At 40.7% G+C, this 18,586-nt stretch overlaps 1 protein-coding gene across 1 annotated transcript in view; it reads left to right on the forward strand.

The window, feature by feature from the left end:
• Window positions 1-913: 913 nt before the first annotated feature.
• FAM81A (family with sequence similarity 81 member A) overlaps window positions 914-18,586 on the forward strand; it is a 54,003-nt gene continuing 36,330 nt past the window's right edge. Inside the window, exons 1-2 of the mRNA XM_049613718.1 lie at window positions 914-1,020; window positions 2,017-2,290. Of these exons, the coding sequence (XP_049469675.1) occupies window positions 1,001-1,020; window positions 2,017-2,290 (294 nt within the window). The 5' untranslated portion in view covers window positions 914-1,000. The remainder of the gene's footprint in view (window positions 1,021-2,016; window positions 2,291-18,586) is intronic.

The following is an 18,586-nucleotide window of genomic DNA, read 5'->3' on the forward strand; positions in this document are numbered from 1 at the left end:
TTATTATCTTGAGAACTGAAGAAGTCCTTTGGCATCATAACTTGTTTGGCATGAATCACTTTTTTCTTAAATGTAATTTCTTTAAATTCAAAGTTCTTTGTCTAGGAAAATGAATGTTCGCATTTTGAAACTCTAAAAATAACACACTGGGGAGATGATGCCAAAACAGTGGTTTCAATCACAAATGCTCTCTGAATCCAGCATCTAAATGAGAACTAATTACTGAATCAGATCATGGTTACTAGGCATTCATTGTGTTAAGGCAATTAACAGCAGTATTGAGAAACTCAAGTAAGAAAATATTTTAAAAACTCTCCAGTTTTGTTCAAATTTCTAATGTGCTGGGATGATCAACTGTTCCTTATATGCAAGGAATAATATGAATGATGATATCTTATTGTACAGTTTTAATAAATACCAGTCTTATTCTCTTAGTGGATAGATAGGTTCCCCAAGTCAGATCTGATTGATGTATTGTTTAAGATTGATTTAGAAATAAGTGCTTTTAATTTGCTATGGAGTTTACTAAATTTGCTGAGTTCACATTTACTAAGGTAGTTTCCTACCTTACATGATTGAAAAAGCCTGTTAAAGAAACTATCTTGTTTCCCTAAAAGGGGTTTCTCAAGCTTGACATGCAGGTACGGGATGAGGAAACTTCAGGAAAACCCACTTAACAGTCTTTGTTGATCTGTCTAGCAAGGCTTCGTAGTATTAATTTTGATTTTGCTTGATTCTTTTCTCCTTATTTAGAAGCATTTGCTGTTTATTCCGTATGTAAGATAGAAGACATTTAATAATACAACTGATTGGTGTGTTGGCATAATTTACGATCCACTTAGTAAGTTCATAATAAGCTTTAGACGTCATTTAAATTCCAGATATAAACTGTTAAATAATTTAATGCTTATTTTTTTCAACAGATGTGAATTATTAAAAAGAAAATGGCCCGATGGTGCCCTGTATTTCCTTCTCTCGTCACCGAGGAAAGGTATAATATATGGAAAATATGCATCTAAGGTATACTTTTCCTTTCCACCAATCCCATGAGGGCTGCTAGTGGGTGTGATGGTTATTATAAATGAAGGCTTGTGGCTGTTACATTACCCAAGGATGATTTTGTTCAAGGGCAATAGAAGTACAGTTGTGTTCCCTCTCCAGCTTCCGTATAGAATGCTGTTGGCTGCTCAGCGATAGTGAGACGTGAAGACCTCCTAATAGCCCTGCAGTACAGCTGTACTTCTGGTCACTGGTAAAACGCAACTGTGGAGGCCTGGAGACTAGTGTCCCACTAACCCTTTTAAATCAGAAGTTGCAGATTGGGGGGTCCATAGACCAGAACTGGCTCATGGAAGCGCATTGTTTGGCCTGCATTATCTTAAAATACTTTTTAAATGACTTGTTAACATTTAAAAGTCAGGTGATTTCACGTACAAGTCTGAATTTCCTGGCTATTCTTAAAATATGAGATGATCTGGAAAAATAGACCCACATCCCCAGATGGTTACTCATGGATGGGGCAGAACTGGGGCTGCCTTTAGTGGAGGAATGCCCTTTCCAGGTCTCCGCAGTCCTCTCCCTATCATATGTGATATGCATCATTCATTTATGTTACCTACTTAACCCTTGTAGGCCTTTGAGTTTGTTAGTATGTTAGAAAACTGCTGTAGGGGAATGGAGGAGGAGGGCATGTCAGGAGACTTGACTTCGATGATACAGCTTAGTCTTGATAACACACCTTCAACTGGGGAGACATCTCAGTGTGCCCAATTCCACCAGCCTCTTGATTTTGGTGGTCATGGAACCTACTACCAACACACTGAAGTGTCTGCGTATGATTGTTTAAAGTTTCCTGGCTCACAGGGAAAACTCTTTGGTGCAGAAACCCTCCCTCAAACCCTGTTTAGCTTGTAGGGATAACTAATTGGCATTTCCTTCTCTGGAAAGTCTTGAATCTGGCTTTGAAAATTACTTTTTCCCAATTAACAACCCTAGTAATATGGCTCCCTTGCACAGGCGAGTTAGAACCATGCCCCGACACAGCCAGTCCCTGACCATGGCACCCTACTCATCTGTAAGCCTAGTGGAACAACTGGAAGATAGAATCCTCTGCCACGAGAAAACAACCGCTGCCCTTGTGGAGCACGCCTTCCGGATTAAAGACGACATTGTCAGCAGTTTGCAGAAAATGCAAAACAAAGGGGGAGGTGACCGCCTGGCCAGGCTTTTCTTGGAGGAGCACATCAGAAACATCACTGCCATAGTGAAGCAACTCAATCGGGATATTGAGGTGAGTAAGGTGTGTGCAAGTCAGCGTGGCCGCGATCCTTCCCACAGACCTGCAGGGGCTCAGCAGGCGGAATTCTTGCCTGCCAGGCAGTAATGCATTCAGACCAAAGCTTTCGGGCTGTGTATTCTAGCGTTCGCCGAGGAAACCCGCTTGAGCAAATAGCCTAATTAAATTTATTTCAGTATTTGATAGCAGTTACTGTCAGTGTCATTTATGTTTAATCTAAATTTACCTTGCTGACTATGAAATCTCTTCGTTTTGTTCAGCTCTCAATGAAGAGACAGAAGAACTAGTCAAATAGTTTCCCTGTAAAACCCTTCATATTGTCAAAGACAGCTATTAAGTCAATTACTAGGCCAGTCTTTGCTGCTTCAGATTAAATGTTTCTAGGTCATAATGATTACATATAATTCAGTTTATTATTCATACAATTTATGCATTTGGATTGCTTCTCAGACTTCCCTTTTATTGCTTTATTTTTTTCTTTGAAATGAGCCCAATGAAAGGCCAGTAGTGGCTAAATTTTTAAAATTTGTAAATGTATTGCTATTTATTGAATAATCACAGGGACCACACAATTTAGTTCAGAAGCTTAAGATTGTTTAGGGCCTGAGTTTTCACATTGAACAGTGTTGCTATCCTTCACATGTAATTTTTAAATATATAAATAAAAGATATGTGGATAGATTAAGGAAAACCTTTGCTTCAAGTCATAGAGATTGTACCTGACTTATGCTTCCTGAAATTAAGCCTTATTTTTTTCCATGTCAGATTTGTGTTTATTTACTTTTTAATACTTTATTGATATATAATTTATAAGGCACAAAAATCCACCCAGTATGAGTGTACAATTCAGTATTTTTAGGAAATTTATACCGTTGTGCAACCATCAACCCAACTCAGTTGTAGAACATTTCCATCACCCTGAAAATTTCTTTTAAAAAAAATTTTTTTTAATGTTTATTTATTTTTAAGAGAGATACAGAGAGACTGAGTGCAAGCGAGGGAGGGGTGGAGAGAGAGGGAGACACAGAATCTGAAGCAGGCTCCAGGCTCCGAGCTGTCAGTATAGAGCCCAACGCAGGGCTCGAACTCACGAACCGAACCATGAGATCATGACCTGAGGCGAAGTCAGACGCTCAACCAAATGAGCCACCCAGGCGCCCCACCCTGAAAATTTTTATCAGTCTCTTTGCCGTCAATCCCTACTTGTACCCCAGGCCTGGGCAATCACTAAACTGTTTTCAGTCTCTATAAACGTGTCTCTTCTGGAAATTCCATATAAATGGAGTCTTATGATATGAAGTCTTTTGCAACTGGCTTTTTTCACTTAGCATAATCTTTCTGAGGTTCAGTCACGTTCTAGCATGTATCAGTGCAAGCATACATCAGAGATCTGGCAGGTGTGCTTCCAGATCACCGCAATAAAACGAATATAGCAATAAAGCAAGTCAAATGAATGTTTTGGTTTCCTAGTGCATACAAACGTTATGTTTACACTATCCTGTAATCTATTAAGTGTACAGTAGCATTATGTCAAGAAAATGTACATACCTTAATTTAAAAATGCTTTATCGTGGGGTGCCTGGGTGGCCCAGTCGGTTAAGCATCCGACTTCAGCTCGGGTCATGATCTCACAGTTCATGAGTTTGAACCCCGCATCAGGTTCTGCGCTGATAGCTCAGAGCCAGGAGCCTGCTTCGGATTCTGTGTCTCCCTCTCTCTCTGCCCCTCCCCCACTCGTGCTCTGCCTCTCCCTCTCTCAAAAATAAATAAACATTAAAAAAACATTAAAAATATTTTACTGCTAAAAAATGCCGACCGTCGTCTGAGCTTCCCATGAGTCGTAATCGTTTTGCCTCAGTGTTGATGGCTGCTGACTGATCAGGGTGGTGGTGGCTACAGTTGGGGTGCCTACAGCAATTTCTTAAAACAAGACAGTAATGAAGTTTGCTGCATTAATTGGCTCTTGTTTCATGAACAGTTTCTCTGTAGCATATGATGGTGTTTGATCCTCTTTTCCCCACAGTAGAACTTCTTTCAAAACTTTTATCAACTAGGTTTACGTAATATTCTAAATTTTTGTTGTCATTTTAACAATCTTCATAGCATCTTCACCAGGAGTAGATTCCATCTCAAGAAAAGACTTTCTTTGCTCACTCGTAAGAAGGAGCTCTTCACCTGTTGAAGTTTTATCATGAGATTGCAACAATTCAGTCCCATCTTCAGGCTCCACTTCAAATTCTCTTGCTATTTCCATATCTGTAGTTACCTTCTCCAATGCAGTCTTGAACCCCTCAAAGTCATCCACAAGGGTTAGAATCAACTTCTTCCAAGCTCCTGTTCTTGTTGATATTTTGATCTCTTCCCATGAATCACAAATGCTCTTAACAGCATGTAGAATGGTGAATGCTTTCCAGAGGGATTTCCAGAAGGAATCACTGTCTGTGGTAGCTCTAGCCTTATGAAATGTATTTCTTAAATAATGGAAGTACTCCTTGATCCTTTGGCTGCAGAACGGATTTTGTATGAGCAGGCATGAAAACAACATAAATCTCATTGTACATCTCCATCAGAGCTCTTGGATGACCAGATACACTGTCAATGAGCAGTAATATTTTGAGAGGAATCTTTTTTTTCTCAACAGCAGATCTCAACAATGGTCTCAAAATATTCAATAAACCATGTTGTGAACAGATGTGCTGTCATCCAGGCTTTGTTGTTCCATTTATAGAGCACAGACAGAGTAGACTTATAATTCTTAAGGGCCCGAGGATTTTCATAATGGTAAATGAGCATTGGCTTCGACTGAAAGTCACCAGCTGCATTACTAGCCCCTAACAGGGGGTGAAGCCTTGAAGCCAGGCACCGACTTCTCCTCTCCAGCTATGAAAATTTTAGATGGTGTCCTCTTTCAATATAAGGCTGTTTCATTTCCATTGAAAATCTGTTGTTCAGTATAGTCACCTTCATTCATTATCTTAGCTAGACCTTCTGGATAACCTGCTACAGCTTCTACATCAGTACTTGCTGCTTCACCTTGCACTTCTATGTTATGGAGACGGCTTCCTTCCTTAAACCTCATACACCAATCTCTGCTATCTTCAGACTCTTCTTCTGCAGCTTCCTCACCTCTCAGCCTTCACACAATTGGAGAGAGTTAGAGCCTTGCTCTGGGTTAGACTTTGGCTTAAGGGAATGCTGTGACTGGTTTGATCTTCTGTCCAGATGACTCACACTTTCTCCATATCAGTAACAAGCCCTTTGGCTTTCTTATCATTTGAGTGTTCATCGGAGTAGCACTTATAATTTCCTTCAAAAATTTCTCCTTTGCGTTCACAACCTGGCTAACCATTTGACACAAGAGGCCTAGCTTTTGGCCTGTCTTGGCTTTCCACATGCCTTCTTCACCAAGTTTCTTCATTTCTCCTTTTGATTTAATGTGAGAGACATGCGACTCTTCCTTTCACTTGAACACTTAGCGGCCATTGCAGGCTTATTCGTTGGTCTAATTTCAGTACTGTTGTGGCTCAAAGAATTGGGGGGCCCAAAGAGAGGGAGAGAGATGGAGGAATGGCTGGTTGGTGGAGCGGTCAGAACACACGCACATTTATCCGTTAAATTCACTGTCTTATATGGGTGCAGTTTGTGGCATGCCACAACAATTACTGTAGTAACGTCAAAGGTCGCCAGTCACGGATCACCATAAAAAGTATAATAATAATAATGACAAAGTTTGAAATATTGTGAGAATTACCAAAATATGACACAGAAGCATGAAGTGAGCAAATGCTGTTGGAGAAATGGCGCCAGTGGACTTGTTAAACACAGGGTTGCCACAAACCTTCAGTTTGTAGAAAACTGAAGTGTCTGGGAAGCACGATAAAACAAGGTATGCCTGTAGTTCATTTCCTTTTATGTCTGAGTGGTATCCTACTGTATGGATATGCCACATATTGCTTATCCATCCATTAATTGATGGACATTTGGATTGTCTCCAGGTTTTAGCTGCTGTGCACACTTGCTTATATAAGCCTGTGTGGACATGGTTTCATTTCTCTTGGGTAAATTACTAGGAGTAGAACTGCTGACTGACTCTTACAGTAAGCGTATATTTAACTTTTTAAAACATAGCCGAATAATTTTCCAAAGTGGCTCTACACATTTTACGATCTCATCAGCAATATATGAGACTTCTCGTTTCTCCAGATCCTTATCAACACTTGGTGTTCTCTCTCTCTTTGATTATAGTCATTATAATGGACGTGTAGCGGTGTCCCACTGTAGTTTTGATTTGCATTTCTTTAATGACTGAGGATGCTGAGCACCTTTTCAGGTGCTTATTGGTCATTTGTATGTCTTCTTTGGTGAAATGTCTCCTCGAGTCTTCTGCCCAGTCTTTAAAATTAATTTTTTTTAATTTTTTTTAACGTTTATTTTTATTTATTTTTTTTTATTTAAAAAAATTTTTTTAACGTTTATTTATTTTTGAGACAGAGAGAGAGACAGAGCATGAACGGGGGAGGGGCAGAGAGAGGGAGACACAGAATCGGAAACAGGCTCCAGGCTCTGAGCCATCAGCCCAGAGCCCGACGCGGGGCTTGAACTCACGGACCGTGAGATCGTGACCTGAGCTGAAGTCGGACGCTTAACCAACTGAGCCACCCAGGCGCCCCTTATTTTTATTTTTGAGACAGAGAGAGACAGAGCATGAACAGGGGAGGGGCAGAGAGAGAGAGAGACACAGAATTAGATACAGGCTCCAGGCTCTGAGCTGTCAGCACAAAGCCCGACGCGGGGCTCGAACTCACGGACCGTGAGATCGTGACCTGAGCCGAAGTTGGACACTTAACCGACCAAGCCCCTAAAATTAATTTTTTGATTGTGGTAAGATATTTACCATCTTAGCCATTAAGCATACAATTCGGTGGCATTAAGTACGTTCACTGTCTTGTATGCAATGATCGCCACTACCCATTTCCAAAACTTTTTAATCATCCCAAACAGAAACATCGTTTCCATGAAACAATAACTCCCAGTTCCACAGCCCTCTCGGCCACTGCTACCCTCTATTTTACTTTCTGTCTCTACGAATTTGCCTATCCTGGGTACACCATACAAGTGGGATCATACAGTATGTGTCCTTTTGTGTCTGGGTTATGTCACTTAGCTGAATGTTGTAGCAAATATTAGAAGCTATTTTTAAGTTGGGTTATTTGTCTAATTACTGAGTTGTAAGAAGTCTTAAGTTAGTCTAGCTTCAAGTCCCTTATCATACATGTGATTTGCAGAAATTTTCTCCCGTTCTCTGGCTTATGTTTTCATTTTCCTAATGGTGTCTTTTGAAGTGCAGCATTTTAAAAATTTTAATGAAGTCAGCTTACCAGTTTTTTTCTTTTATGGCTTGTAATTTTAGTGTTGTGTCTTAAGAACTGTCTTGCTTAACCCATGGTCACAAAGATTTTCTCCTATGTTTTCTTCTAAAGTTTTAGTTTTAATTCTTAACATTTAGGTCTGTGATCCATTTTGAGTTCATGTTTATGTAAAAAGTGAAATAAAGGTCTGAGTTAATTTTTTTCCCCATTTGGATGCTCAAGGAAAATTTTCCCATTTGTCCCTTTGTTGAAAATCAATTGACCATAAAACAAGGGTTTTTTCCTGGATTCTGTTGATCTCTATGTTTTTTGTATGCTAATACCACATTGCCCTAATTAATTTCTGGCTTTAGAATACATACTGAAATTAGATACTGGGGCACCTGAGTGGCTCAGTTGGTTAAGCATCTGACTCTGGATTTTGGCTCAGGTCATGATCTCATAGTTTGTGAGATCAAGCCCCATGCGGGGCTCTGCTCTGACAGCACAGAGCCTACTTGGGAGTCTCTCTCTCTCTCTCTCTCTCTCTCAAAAATAAATAAACATTTAAAAATATTTTTAAAATTTAAATATTTTAAAAAGTAGAAATCAGACACTATAAGTCCTCCAACTTTGTTTTCCTTTCCAAATCGTTTTGGCTTTTCTAGGTCCTTTGTGTTTTCATGTAAGTTTTAGGATCAGCTTGCTGTTTCTATAGAAAAGCCTACTGAGATTTTTTGGTAATTACATAATTATTGTAATTATTATATAATTATGAAAAAATTTAAATATGAAAGAGTTCTGTGTTACAAACTGATAAAAGTAAATCTCTAGGGGCACCTGGGTGGCTCAGTTCGTTGAGCATCCAACTCTTGATTTAGGCTCAGGTCATGATCCTAGAGTTGTGGGATCAAGCCCTATGTTGGGCTCTGTGTTGAGCGTGCAGCCTGCTTGGGATTCGCTCTCATTCTCCTTCTCTCTCTCTCTCTCTCTGTCTCTCTCTCTTTCTCTCCCCCTCCCCCATCCCTCTCTCCTGTTTGTGCTCTCTAAAATAAAACCAATAAAATAAAATAAAATAAAATGTAAACATCTGTCTTAGTTGCAAGCCTACTGAGACTTTGACAGAAGTTGCTTCGAATATATAGATCAATTTTGGGAGAATTGCCATCTTCACCATATTGAGTAATTCATTAATCATTTGAGAGAACCAACTCTTGGTTTTATTCATTTTTTTCTCTTCCTTTTCTGTTTTCTATTTAATTGATTTCAACTCTGTGTGATTTCCGTTTTTCCTGCTTGCTTTTATTAGGTTTGCTTTCCATTTTCTAGTTTCTTAAGGTGGATGCTTTGGTAATTGGTTTGAGATCTTTAGTCTTTTCTGATAATGGTGTTTAAAGTTATCCAGTGTCCTCCAGCTGCTTTAGCTGCTTCCCATGAATTTTGGTATGTTGTGTTTTTGTTTTCCTTCAGTTGAAAATTATTTTACTTTTAAGATTTTACTTTTAAGTAATCCCCACACCCAACATGGGGTTTGAACTCACAACCTCAGGACCAAGAGTCACGTGCTTTAACTGGCTGAGCCAGCCAGGCACCCCCAGTTGAAAATACTTAAAATTTTCACTTTATTTTTGTAACTTTATTTTTGGCTCATGTGTTACTTAGCAGTGTGTTGTTCAATTTCCAAATGTTTGGGGTTTCCCAAAATTTATTTCATGTGATGGAGCTCTTATTTAATTCCATGTGGGCAGAGAACATACTTTTTCTATCTTTGATCACTTTACATTTATTGAGACTCTTGTTCTATCAGTTATTTAAGTCTCCAACTCTTGTTGTTGAAAAATCTTTTTCTCCTTTCAACTCTGTTAGTTTTTGCTTCAAGTGTTTTGGGGTTCTGTTGCTCGGTACATATGCATTTATAATGATACATTGATCTTTTTATCTTTATAAAATGTTTCTCTCAACTTAACAGAAACCCATGGGGGAGGGGAAGGGAAAAAAAAAAAAAGAGGTTAGAGTGGGAGAGAGCCAAAGCATAAGAGACTCTTAAACTGAGAACAAACTGAGGGTTGATGGGGGATGGGAGGGAGGGAGGGTGGGTGATGGGTATTGAGGAGGGCACCTTTTGGGATGAGCACTGGGTGTTGTATGGAAACCAATTTGACAATAAATTTCATATATTGAAAAAAAATTTTTTTTAAATGTTTCTCTCTGTCTCTAGTAGTATTTCTCATCTTGAAGTCTGTTTTGTCTGATATTAGTATAACTATCTCAACTCTTTCATGGCTACTGTGTGCATATTTAATTTCGTTTTGTGATAATTCTCTCTTAGCTTATACCCAAGTAAGGTCCTGGTGTATCACATGGAAACCAACCTTCACTGTTCATTGAGATTCTCACATACCTATACTAAGGACAGGAATTCACTCAAAACTGTACCCTAATCAAAGTATATTTGTTTTCAGGGTTCTAAAATATCTACTCTTCTTATGATGTTTAAAGAAAAGGATTATGTATTTGTTATTCAGGGGATGTAGTGGATCTTTGCCGTTTTGGTGCGTGACGTCATCTGCTCCAATTTCTTCTGGTATACAGAAACTTGATTTCTTTCCGGTGTTTACCTTTCTTCCATCGGACACAGACTGGATGGCTGTTCATCAGTTGCCTTATCACCTTTTTTGCTAAAGAGCATTGGAACCAGTAACTCAGGCCAGAGAATTGAGTCTCTCACTCCCTGGAGCTTGAAACCTGAGCGGGGTGATTCAGAGTGGAAATGATTGGAGCGTCTTCCCCACAGCAGCTGTGTCTGCAGGATACTGGCCAGTGTTCCTGCTGCATGGACCCTAGGAAACACCTTTTATGTCCCCTTCAGTCTACGTCCCCAGCTGCCCTTTTGGTTGTCCTCTGTCCTCAGATCTCTCCTCTGATCCTTCCAGTAAATTCCATTTTTCCCCGAAGTTAAGCCAGAGGCAAGTTTCCATTGCCTGCAACCAAAGAACTCAAATGACATCAGAAGGGCATAGGAAGTTTAAAAGATCCATAGATGAATTTACATGTTTTTGGAAGGTGGTGTTTGTACTTAGAATGATCTTTCCAGTTTTATATTTGTGAGCTAAAGCAGTTTTATTCAACCCAGAAGCTGAATAACTTGCCAACCCCAAGTTGGTACCTTTACTAAATTGAAGAACCCCAACTTAAAGATTTCAACTTTGAAAAGGGTAGAGATCCATTAGGGGACTGATATCCCTGCTGTACCCAAATCTAGAGAGGGAGATAGATAAAATCAAAGTAATTGGGAATAAATGATTCTCACTGTTCCATCCCTTAACCAGTGGCAAAGAAGCATTTCATAAAAGAATACAAACACCCCTGTGTTTCATGTTAGAAAATATTATGACCTCTCCGTGCCTTTCCATGCCCAGCATGTCCCTGGAGGTACTCAGCTAGGTTCCCTTTGCCTGTGTGGGTAGTGGACAGACTGGAGCCTGGAGCCAACCTACTCTGGCGGTACTGTTCTCAGGAAAAGCATAGAGTGTAAGTAACTGTGCCCTTAGAAAACCCTGGACTTGGGGCGCCTGCCTGGCACAGTCAGTGGAGCATGTGTCTCTTGATCTCGCGGCTGTGAGTTCAAGCTCTATGTTGGGCATAGAGCTTACTTAAAAAAGTAAATAAAATTTAGGGGCGCCTGGGTGGCTCAGTTGGTTAAGCGGCCGACTTCAGCTCAGGTCACGATCTCGCGGTCCATGAGTTCGAGCCCCGCATCGGGCTCTGGGCTGATGGTTCAGATCCTGGAGCCTGCTTCCGATTCTGTGTCTCCCTCTCTCTCTGCCCCTCCCCCGTTCATGCTCTGTCTCTCTCTGTCTCAAAAATAAATAAAACGTTAAAAAAAAAAATTAAAAAAAAAAAAGTAAATAAAATTTAAACATTAAAAAAAAGAAAAGAAAGCCCTAGACTTAATTTTTGCCATCATGAAAGCTGATAGTGCTTTAGCTGCAACTATGGGGCCCAGGGAATAATTTCCTCTTTGGTAGCTGCTATGTACTAATCCAATGATCAGAACCACTTTAAAACATATAATTTCCAACCTCAGTGGAGCCCTCAGTCTTATTTAATAGTTTTTTTCTTGATAGGAAGACCTCCTTGCTACCTCCTCCTTTGCCTCTAATTTCCCTTCCCTTAGGTATCCTGAGCACCCAGCACTTACCAGCATTACCGCAGCATTTATGGAATAGGACTGGCATTGTTCCTTTACAAGTCTGTTTCCCCAATAGATTGTGAACTCCTCAAAAAGAAAGAAAGCTTGTCTTATTCATCTGTGCATTGTCCAGCACAGCGTGTGGAGCAAAATGCCATGAATGCTTATTAAGTGAACAAATGCCCAATTCATAGTGAAGCCGGTTGCAGATTTGCCGGTAGCATAAAGAGAAGAAGAGACCCTGAGGTCATCTGTACAGACTGCAACCTTCTCTGACGAGGGAGCCAAGGCTCAGGAAGTGAGGGGACTTTCAGATTTCAAGGCCAGTAAGTGGCAGCTCTGAGACTAAACTCAGATCGTTAAAATCCAAAAATACGCTCTTTTTCTTTTCTACTTCGCCTCTTGGAAGCTCTTCTAGAACTCTGGCCTTAGGTTGCCAACTCTCAAATGTGACAGGTCGTGCTTTTCAGCCATTCTTTGCTTTCTGAATATTTCTACCCTGTCAGGAAGAATTTCTTCATGAAAGTAGGTAATTCTAGCTTTAGTTCATACTGAGTTCTCTCCTGCCCCATCATTCCTTTGATGCAAGTTCATTAAACTGCTTAATTACAGTTATTAGCAAACATCCCTAGGAATCCAGTCATCATCAGTCATGTAGGATTTTGCTAATTGTTTTTAAGGTGTGTTTTTAAAATGTGATTTTTAACAATTTATAATGCAGTGAATTTTATTTTTTATTTATATATTTTAAACTATTTTATTTCTTTTTTTTTAATTTTTTAATGTTTATTTTTGAGAGAGAGAGAGAGAGAGAGAGAGAGAGACAGTGCGAGTGGGGGAGGGGCAGAGAGAGAGGGAGACACAGAATCTGAAACAGGCTCCAGGCTCTGAGCTGTCAACACAGAGTGTGACACAGGGCTCAAACCTACGGACCATGTGGCTCATGACCTGGGCCGAAGTTGGACGCTTAACCGACTAAGTCCCCCAGATGCTCAAACTATTTTTTTTTAATGTTTATTTATTTACTTAGAGAGTGAGAGAGACAGAGAGTGAGATTGGGGGAGAGTCAGAGAGGGGGAGAGAGATAGAATCCCAAGCAGGCTCCTGCTGTCAGCGCAGAGCCCAATGCAAGGCTGCTCGATCCCACGAACCATGAGATCATGACTCAAGCCAAAATTAAGAGTTGGATGCTCCATCAGCTGAGCCACCCAGGCTCCCTGCAATGCAATGAATTTTAAAGTAATTTCAATTTCGCTGCTTTTCCATCTGAAACACATTGTATATAATGATTATTCTTGCCTTAACCAGACAGCACTCTTTTCCATTTACATATATTTTTGGATTTGTGGTTTTGCAAATGAAAAGATGATTTCCGTTGTAGAGAGAAAGAACTGAATAAAATCTGATTCTGATAAAAATTTACTTTGCATGTATGAGCATTTACTTTTTATAACTGGTAATAACTATGTATCATTATAAAGTAACAGAAGGAAGTTTAGAAATTTAATAGACTCCAATATAAAACACTAATTACATGGTTTTACATATATTATGAGCCTGAGCGTGTTTACCCAAACACAACTAAAATTAGGATGCTTGATGAGATATCAGAATTGCCACATTGTAGCCAAAATTTGTTAAAGTAAAATCATGGTGTAGATTAAAATTTAAAAAGTACTAAAAAGAAGTCTTTATTTATAAGTACTATAAAATTGGGATGGTGGATATTATGCAAAGACAATATTTGCATATTTAAAGCAAAGAGGTGTGAAGATATTCAAAGTGTATTTAAATGATGTGAAGGATGTATTTTGGTTGTTTTTTTTTAAAGTAGGCTCTGTGCCCAATGTGGGGCTTGAACTCATGACCCCAAGATCAAGAGTCGCATGCTTTACTGACTGAGCCAGCTGGATACCCCTTGTCTGTAGGTTCTTAATGAATTTCTTCAGTGAATTGCCTGGTGTTAAAATTATTTGTATTACTGGTTTACGCTTGTTTTTCAGTTCAATAAATAAAAACTTACTGGGTATTCGTTTTATAAAAATCTGTCCCTGCAGATGATTTTGTGTCACAAAACTAAGGCTGTAGTAAAGTTCTCTCCAGGCTCCTGATAGAGCTAGTCAAATTGAGATACGTTAATACTATATCTTGGCAAATTTGCCTGGTTAAGTCTTTATGATTCTCTGTCATGTGGCTTTGAACACAGTATACAAAAAGAAAAGCAAAATGTGTTGTTAAACCTCTAGCCTGTGTGATCCTTAAGAGCTAGAACTAAGTCCTCATTTTTCTATTTTTAGCACCTACCACAGTGTCTGGCACAGAGTACAAGTTCAAAAAATGTTTCTTTTTAAAATTTTTTTATTTTAGAGAAAGAGAGAGTGTGAGTGGGGGAGAGGGGCAGAGGGAGAGAGAGAGAGAATCTCAGGCAGACTTCATGCTCAGCATGGAGCCCAACACAGGACCTGATCCCACAACCCCGGGATCCTGACCTGAGCCAAAATCAAGAGTTGGACGCTCAACAGGCTGAGCCACCCAGGTGTCCCTCAAAAAAAGTTTCATATTTAAAGGCTCTGGGGACCTTGACCCTTCCAGAACCCTGTAATTATTGCCCATATTTTATCAGTGGATTCTAATGTCAAAACAGATGACTCTTGTGTGCTGGTACATAGTAGGTGCTTGATAAATGTTGAAGGAAAGAATCTTTTGTTTTAATGTTTCCCCACCCATTGTCTCCACTGGCAATTTGCCTTACGATGTGGAGTATGTTATCAATTATTTATTCCACGGAAACATTCCACAAATAATCATCATCATTATAAATTTAGAAGAGGTAATGTGGTCAGTTATGAATTATACATGTCTGGATTATCTGTACTGTCTTTAAGCTTTTATCAATCCCTGGAGGCCAACTCCTGATAAGAAGTCCATGCCTTTTGTTGGTGGTAAGCTTCCCCTTCTATGACACTTTGATGGCTTGGGAAGTGGTTGAGACCCCCGTGTCCCCTAAGGGCTTTCACTGTGTCTTTGGCCTTTAGGGAGTCAGGCAGTGGGGTCTGCTACCTTGCTGGTTGGAATCTGCGGACCTACTCCTGGTTTCCATATGCTCAGGCTTCATGTCTGTCTGGCTTGGGGTGGCTCTGACCTAGTTAAGTTTTGGGAAACTGTATCAAGCCCTCACCTATTGACTCAATTACACATAATTTGCTAGTTTAATAATTTGCAAGTGGGGTATTGAAGAATTTTTTAAACTCAAGAGATGAGTGCAGAGTTGGGCCTTATCAGCATATCACAGCAGAGGTGAGGACAATCATGTTCATGTATACTTGGATGCACAAATGGGAACTTGGTTCAGTGTGCATCTAGCAGTGTCAGCAAAGAGAGTGTAGGCTGCCAGACTTCGTATATACATATCTTTAAAAGTTTATTTATTTATTTTGAGAGAGACAGACAGACAGAGAGAATCCCAAGTGGGCTTGGGAATCCCAAGTGTTAGTGCAGAGCCCAACACAGGGCTTGAACTCATGAACCGTGAGATCATGACCTGAGCCGACATCAAGAGTTGGCGCTCAACCAGCTGAGCCACCCAGATGCTCCAGACTTCATATATTTTATCTAAAAAGGGAATTCCAGCCTGAAGCTGAGTGATCTTGTCCAGTTGGAACAGGTGTCTCAGCAGAGGGACTTTGGTGATTATCATCTGTATTAGTCAGGGTTCTCCAGAAAAACAGAACCAACAGGATGTCCATCTATCTATCCATCCATCCATCCATCCATCCATCCATCTATTATAAGGTAATGGCTCACATGATTATGGAGGCTGAGAAGTCCTACCATCTGCCATCTGCAAGCTGAAGACCCAGGAAAGCCAGTGGTATAGTACTAAGTGCTGGGATCCAGAGAGCTGATAGTGTAGACTTTAGTTGAAGTCTGAAGGCTTGAGCACCAGCAGTGCTGAGGGCAGGAGAAGATGGACGTCCCAGCTCAGGCAGAATGTGAATGCCCTTTCTTCCTCCCTTTTTTTCCCCCTCCTTTCTATTCTACCATGGCTCTCAAGTTATGGGATAATGCCTACCCACTTTTGGGAGGGCATGTGCCAATTCAAATGCCTTTTGGAAACATCCTCACAGACACACCCAGAAATTATGTTTAACCAGCTATCTGGCTCAGTTAAGCTGACATATAATTAACCACCTCATTATCCATATTCATTTTGTTTTAAGTCTACCTGCCAGACGTGACTTGTCCTGTGTCTTGACTCTAGGGAGAGAAGACAGTGAATTGAATGCAATTTGAGTATTTGTTCAGTTCTGTTGATGGAGGTTTTTCAGTGTAAATTAACAAATTGGTGTTCTATTGTCTGCTCGTCTCTAATACATTTTAGCTTGTCTGGGTCCATCTTTGAGGACCTGATCACCTCTGGGCACTGGCTAAATCCAATCTCTAAGACTTGAATGTGAAAGACCAAATCCTGGAAAATGAAGCTAAATTAATTGGTCTCCAGTGGGATCCAGGCATTTTTAGAAGCACTGGGGCTACAGTAGTGACCCAGACATGCAAGGCCTTTACTCTTAGTTAGTCCTGCTGCACATTCTAGTAGGGTTTACAGCCAGTAAACACTAAGTAACCAAGGTAATTCCAGCCTCAGTCCAGTGTTCTGGTAAGATAAAATGAAGGAGAGTAATTGTAGGGCTATTTTAGGAAGAAGGTGGTTTAGGTGACATGTGAACTGAGACTTAAGTGACAGAAGGGGCCAGCTGATGGGGCGTCTGGGTGGCTCAGTCGGTTAGGTGTCCGACTCTTGATTTCGGCTCAGGTCATGATCTCTCTGTTTGTGGGATCAAGCCCTGCATCGGGCTGAATGCTGACAGCATGGAGCCTGCTTGGGACCCTGTCTCTCCTCCTTTCTGTGCCCCTTCCCTGCTCACATAAGCATGCGTTCTCTCACCCAAAATAAATAAATAAACCTTAAAAAAAAAAAAAAGAAGGGGCCAGCCGAACCAAGGTGGTGGTGTGGGAGGAGGAGACATACAGGGCAGAGAACATTACAGAGAGAGGAAGCTGCAGGTTCCAAAGTCACAAGCAGAAGGAAGCTTGGCATGTTTGAGGAGCAGAAAAAGGACCAGTGGGATTGGAGTGTCATGGAATGAGTGGGGGCAGGTGGGTGAGGTGTGTGGGAATAGGAACAGATTGTTAGCCTGGAAGGTTATGACGGGAAGTTTGGAGTTTAGAAATGGGTAACCATTATTTAATTTTAAGCAAAGGAATTTAATTCATACGCTTGGTGCTGGGGATACATCAGTGAATAAAACAGATACAAACCCTTGCCCTCCTGTTGCTTACAGACTGATTTGTGTTTCAAAATCACTCTGCTGCTACATGGGGAAGGGATTGTAGGGGAGCAAGAATGGAGGCAGGGAGATGGGTTCGTGGCTCCCATGGCAGTTCAGGGGCAAGGTGACTTGGATTTGGGGAGTCATGGTGGAGATGGGGAGAAGTAGATGGGTTGTGGATCTGTTCTGGAGGTAGACCCAACAGGACTTCCAGCACGTTGGAGGCAGAGAGACTTCGTGCATGACGTGGCAAGTTTCAGGGACCCATTGAATGTCCATATGGAAATGCCAAGAAGGCAGTTTGATATGAAGCTGGAACTCGGGGACGTTTTAAGTCCTAGTGTGCAGATGAAGCAGCCATGTAGAGAGATACTATCTTATGAGGCCCTGACCTGTTGCAGTTGGGCCCTTCTCCAGGTGATACTGGAGTTATACTTCGGTTTCCAAGTCCTCACAAATCTGGGAGGAGTTGGAGAAGGAGAAACAAGCAGAGCTGTTTCCGTCCTGGTTATTCCTGGCAATCCTAGCTTGTCTGGGGGGGCAAGGTCCAGGGGGCATGGGTCTCACCTTTGCAGACACAGCATGATACAGCACTGTGGGGCTTACACGGGGCACCATTTCCTACTATCTTTGGGAAGGGAGATTTTGTAAGCGTAGGCCATATTTTAGAAAAAATAAATGAAGACTTAGGACATCGCTTTTTCTTTCCTTTTTTTTTTTTTTTTTTTAAAGCTTTTTCTTAATTCTTTGAGAGAGAGAGAGAGAGACAGAATGCTGGGAAGGGACAGAAAGAGACAAAGACACAGAATCCAAAGCAGGCTCCAGGCTCTGAGCTGTCAGCACAGAGCCTAATGTGGGGCTTTAACCCACAAACTATGAGAGCCAAAGTCAGATGTCTAACTGACTGAGCCACCCAGGCACCCTGGGACATCACTTTTTCGAAGTGTCTCTTTGCTCTGTGAAACACGTTATTGTATGCTTTTAGGGCGTGCACTTGCCACCCTTTTTCTTGCTACTGCAGCTGAGCCTCCCTGAGGGCAGGCCTGGGGCACAGTATGTCGTGGCACACAGAAAAGAGTTTCTTGCATTGAATTGACAGTAATGGAGTGTCCATGATAGAGTGGGGGTGTAACCTTGTTAAAGTAAACATATCATTTTGCTACATTGTTCCGAAGTGACAATTAGGGAACATTACTGGCTGTACACAGGGTTTGCTTTTCTAAGACTTCATAGAATTCTCTAATACCCTCTGTTTTCTCATAACTTTTCAGTAGCATGAATTTTGCATTAAGTTTTGATGAAATGCTTTTCTGTATTATTCAAAGAAAGCACTTCTAATACAATCGCTTACCCATCTGCTTAAGAATTCTGAAAGTTAAATGGGCTTTTCTTACTTGTAAGCATTAAAACACACATACTC

This window comes from Panthera uncia (assembly GCF_023721935.1).
Source record: "Panthera uncia isolate 11264 chromosome B3 unlocalized genomic scaffold, Puncia_PCG_1.0 HiC_scaffold_1, whole genome shotgun sequence".
Classification (NCBI taxonomy): Eukaryota; Metazoa; Chordata; class Mammalia; order Carnivora; family Felidae; genus Panthera; species Panthera uncia.